The 2,810-nt window shown below is 38.3% G+C and overlaps 1 protein-coding gene across 1 annotated transcript; it reads right to left on the bottom strand.

Annotated features, from left to right (window-relative positions):
* Window positions 1-943: 943 nt before the first annotated feature.
* Window positions 944-2,205, bottom strand: LOC102997990 (protein BTG3-like). The gene is given in 2 exon segments (XM_028166999.2): window positions 944-2,006; window positions 2,008-2,205. Coding segments are annotated over 2 exon segments (762 nt in total). The 5' UTR covers window positions 2,074-2,205; the 3' UTR covers window positions 944-1,310.
* Window positions 2,206-2,810: the final 605 nt, after the last annotated feature.

Genomic DNA, 2,810 nt, shown 5'->3' with positions numbered 1-2,810 from the left:
AAATATATTTAATCCATCATCTCAAAGAGATAAAATAAAAAGGAAGAAAAAGATAAAAAAGGAAAAAAAAATTCTCCTTTTGATGAGAACTCACAGGATTTACTCTCTTGACAACTTTCCTATATGCTATACAGCAGTGCTAGCTATAATCATCATGTTGTTCATTCCATCCCTAGTATACGTATTTGTCTTATAACTGGAAGTTTGTACCTTTTGACCACCTTTCTCCAATTTCCCCTTCTCCCACACTCTGCCTATGGTAACTGCAAGTCTGATCTCTTTTCCATGATTTTTTTTTTTTTTAATATTTCACGTATAAGTGAGCTAGTATAGTATTTATCTTTCTATGTCTAAATTATTTCACTTAGCATAATGCCTTCGAGGCCCATCCGTATTGTCCCAAATGGTAGGATTTCCATCTTTTTATGGCTAAATCATATTCATATGTGTGTGCATGTATGTGTGTGTGTGTATATGTGTGTGTATATATATATATATATATACATATATTCTCTCTCTCTATATATATATATACACATATAGTCTATATATAGAGAGAGCCACAATTTCTTTAGTCATTCTTCCATTGATGGACACTCAACACTTAGGTTGTTTCCATGTCTTAGCTTTTATAAGTAATGTTGCTATGAGCATGGGGGTGCAGATATCTTTATGAGTTGGTGTTTTTGTTTCCTTTGAATATATTTTCAGAAGCGGAATTGCTGGATCATATGGTAGTTCTATTTTTAATTTTTTGAGGAGCCTCCATACTGTTTTCCATACTGGCTCTACCAGTTAACAATCCCACACAGTGCACAAGGGTTCCATTTTTTCCATATCCATGCTAGCATTTGTTATAGCTTATCTTTTTTGTTTTTTGCCTCAAACTACTTTTTATTTGCAACTACATGATTTCACGAAACTCTTCTAAACAACGACATAAAATAGATTTCCTTGTGTATAAATAACTTACATACTCTCCATAAAGTAAATGCTCAAAGGTGCTAGAACAGATCGTCCACTCCTACAGTGTTCTCATATCCAACAGAGTTGATGCACAATATATAAATACTCAAGTCCAATATTAAAAACTCAGGCACTTGACTAACTTTAATAAAGTTTCTCAAACTATATCAATATATCTAAAGTGCATATATATTTTTTAAGAAAGATTATTCTCAATAACTTCTCTATAAAAATAAGTTTGATGGTTTAGCCCATCTAACTTTACTACTTTGAGTATGAACTTTTAATATGCAGTCAGGCTTATTCTACCTTCTCTCAACATGACACCAACAGAATCAAAGCAGCTAGTGAGGTGCTAACATGTGAGGATTAATCCAGTGATTCCGGTCACAATGCATTCCAGGAGGAGGTACCCATGTTACTGGAATTGGGCGATATGGTTTATTCTTCCTTCCCTGATTTGGATAACCAAATGGAACAGGAGGAGGGCAGTGACTTTGATGACCATTCCCTTGGTACATTCCTGGTTTTTTTCTGGGTAAAGAGTGCCACATTGGAAGAGGTGGGAATATCAGCTCTGAAATCTGGTACACGGGGCTGGGGGTCACAGCCCCTGAATTGGGTTTCACTTCTACTTCCTTACTTGTTTCTTCATCTGAAGAAGAGGACCCTGAATGATAATCAGAGGTAACCTTATCAAGGGCCCTGGTCACTTTCTTGGAAATCTCCTCCTTGTTCTCATCCTCATTTTCAAAGCTGGCAACAATGAATGCATTGTTTTTCTCTCCATACCGACAGCACACCTCACATGGGTCCACCCAGAGAGTGAGTTCCTTTGGCAAGCCCAGGTCACTGTACAAAATGCAGCAGCTGTTCTCACAGGCTTTCAGGACATCAGGATCAACTCTCTGAAACTTATTGACACGAACGCATCTGTAGGCCTGTCCTTTTGATGGTTTTTCCGGATACCAGTGATTTTTATATTTTTCTTGAAGTATTAGAGTCAATTTCTCAGCAACCCTCTCGACTGCTTCTTTTTTTCAACTTATCATGTTTTCAAACTAGCCTCGTGAAAAAGAAGACTACGGCAGCAATTTCGTTTTTCATCTTTCCCGCCGCCGCCTCCGCTCTGGGGCCACCGATTCCCTCCTGGCCAGGAACCGAGGGCGCCGCCTCAGCGGGCCGGCGCTCGGCGGCAATGAGCGCGGCGAGCCTCGTCTGGTGCGTGCGGTTCCCGCGGCGTCGGGCGGCCGAGCGCGCGCTGAGAGGGCGGGCTGATGCTAAAGCTTATCCTTTTGAAAATGTGCATTCTAGCAGGTAGAAGGAGATACCTCACTGTGGTTTAAATCTGTATTTCCTTATTGACTTGTGATGTTGAGCATCTTTTCATTTACCTGTTGGGCTTTTAAATATTTTCTTTGGAGAAATGTTTATTCAGATCCTTTGCCCATTTTTCAATTTTTCAATTTTTTTTTTTTTTTTTGGTTATTGAGTTGTATGAATTATTTATATATTTTGGATATTAATCCCTTACTATATATATTGTTTGCAAATATTTTTTCCCATTCCGGAAGTTGTCCTTTCACCTTGTTGATGGCTTCTTTTACTGTACAGGACGTTTTTATTCGATGTAGTCCCAACTGTTTGTTTGTTGTCATTGTTGCTCATGCTTTAGGTGTCGTATCCAAAAAATCATTACCAAGCTCATGTCAAGGACTTTTATTCCTACATCTTCTTTGAGGAATTTCATGGATTCAGGTCTTACATTTAAATCTTTAATCTATGTTGAGTTAATTTTTGTGAGTGGTGGAAGATAGGGGTCCAGCTTCATTCTTTTCCATGTG

This window comes from Balaenoptera acutorostrata, chromosome 5, assembly GCF_949987535.1.
Source record: "Balaenoptera acutorostrata chromosome 5, mBalAcu1.1, whole genome shotgun sequence".
Classification (NCBI taxonomy): Eukaryota; Metazoa; Chordata; class Mammalia; order Artiodactyla; family Balaenopteridae; genus Balaenoptera; species Balaenoptera acutorostrata.
The sequence above is the reverse complement of the archived record's forward strand: the minus strand, read 5'-3'. Positions and strand labels throughout refer to the sequence as shown.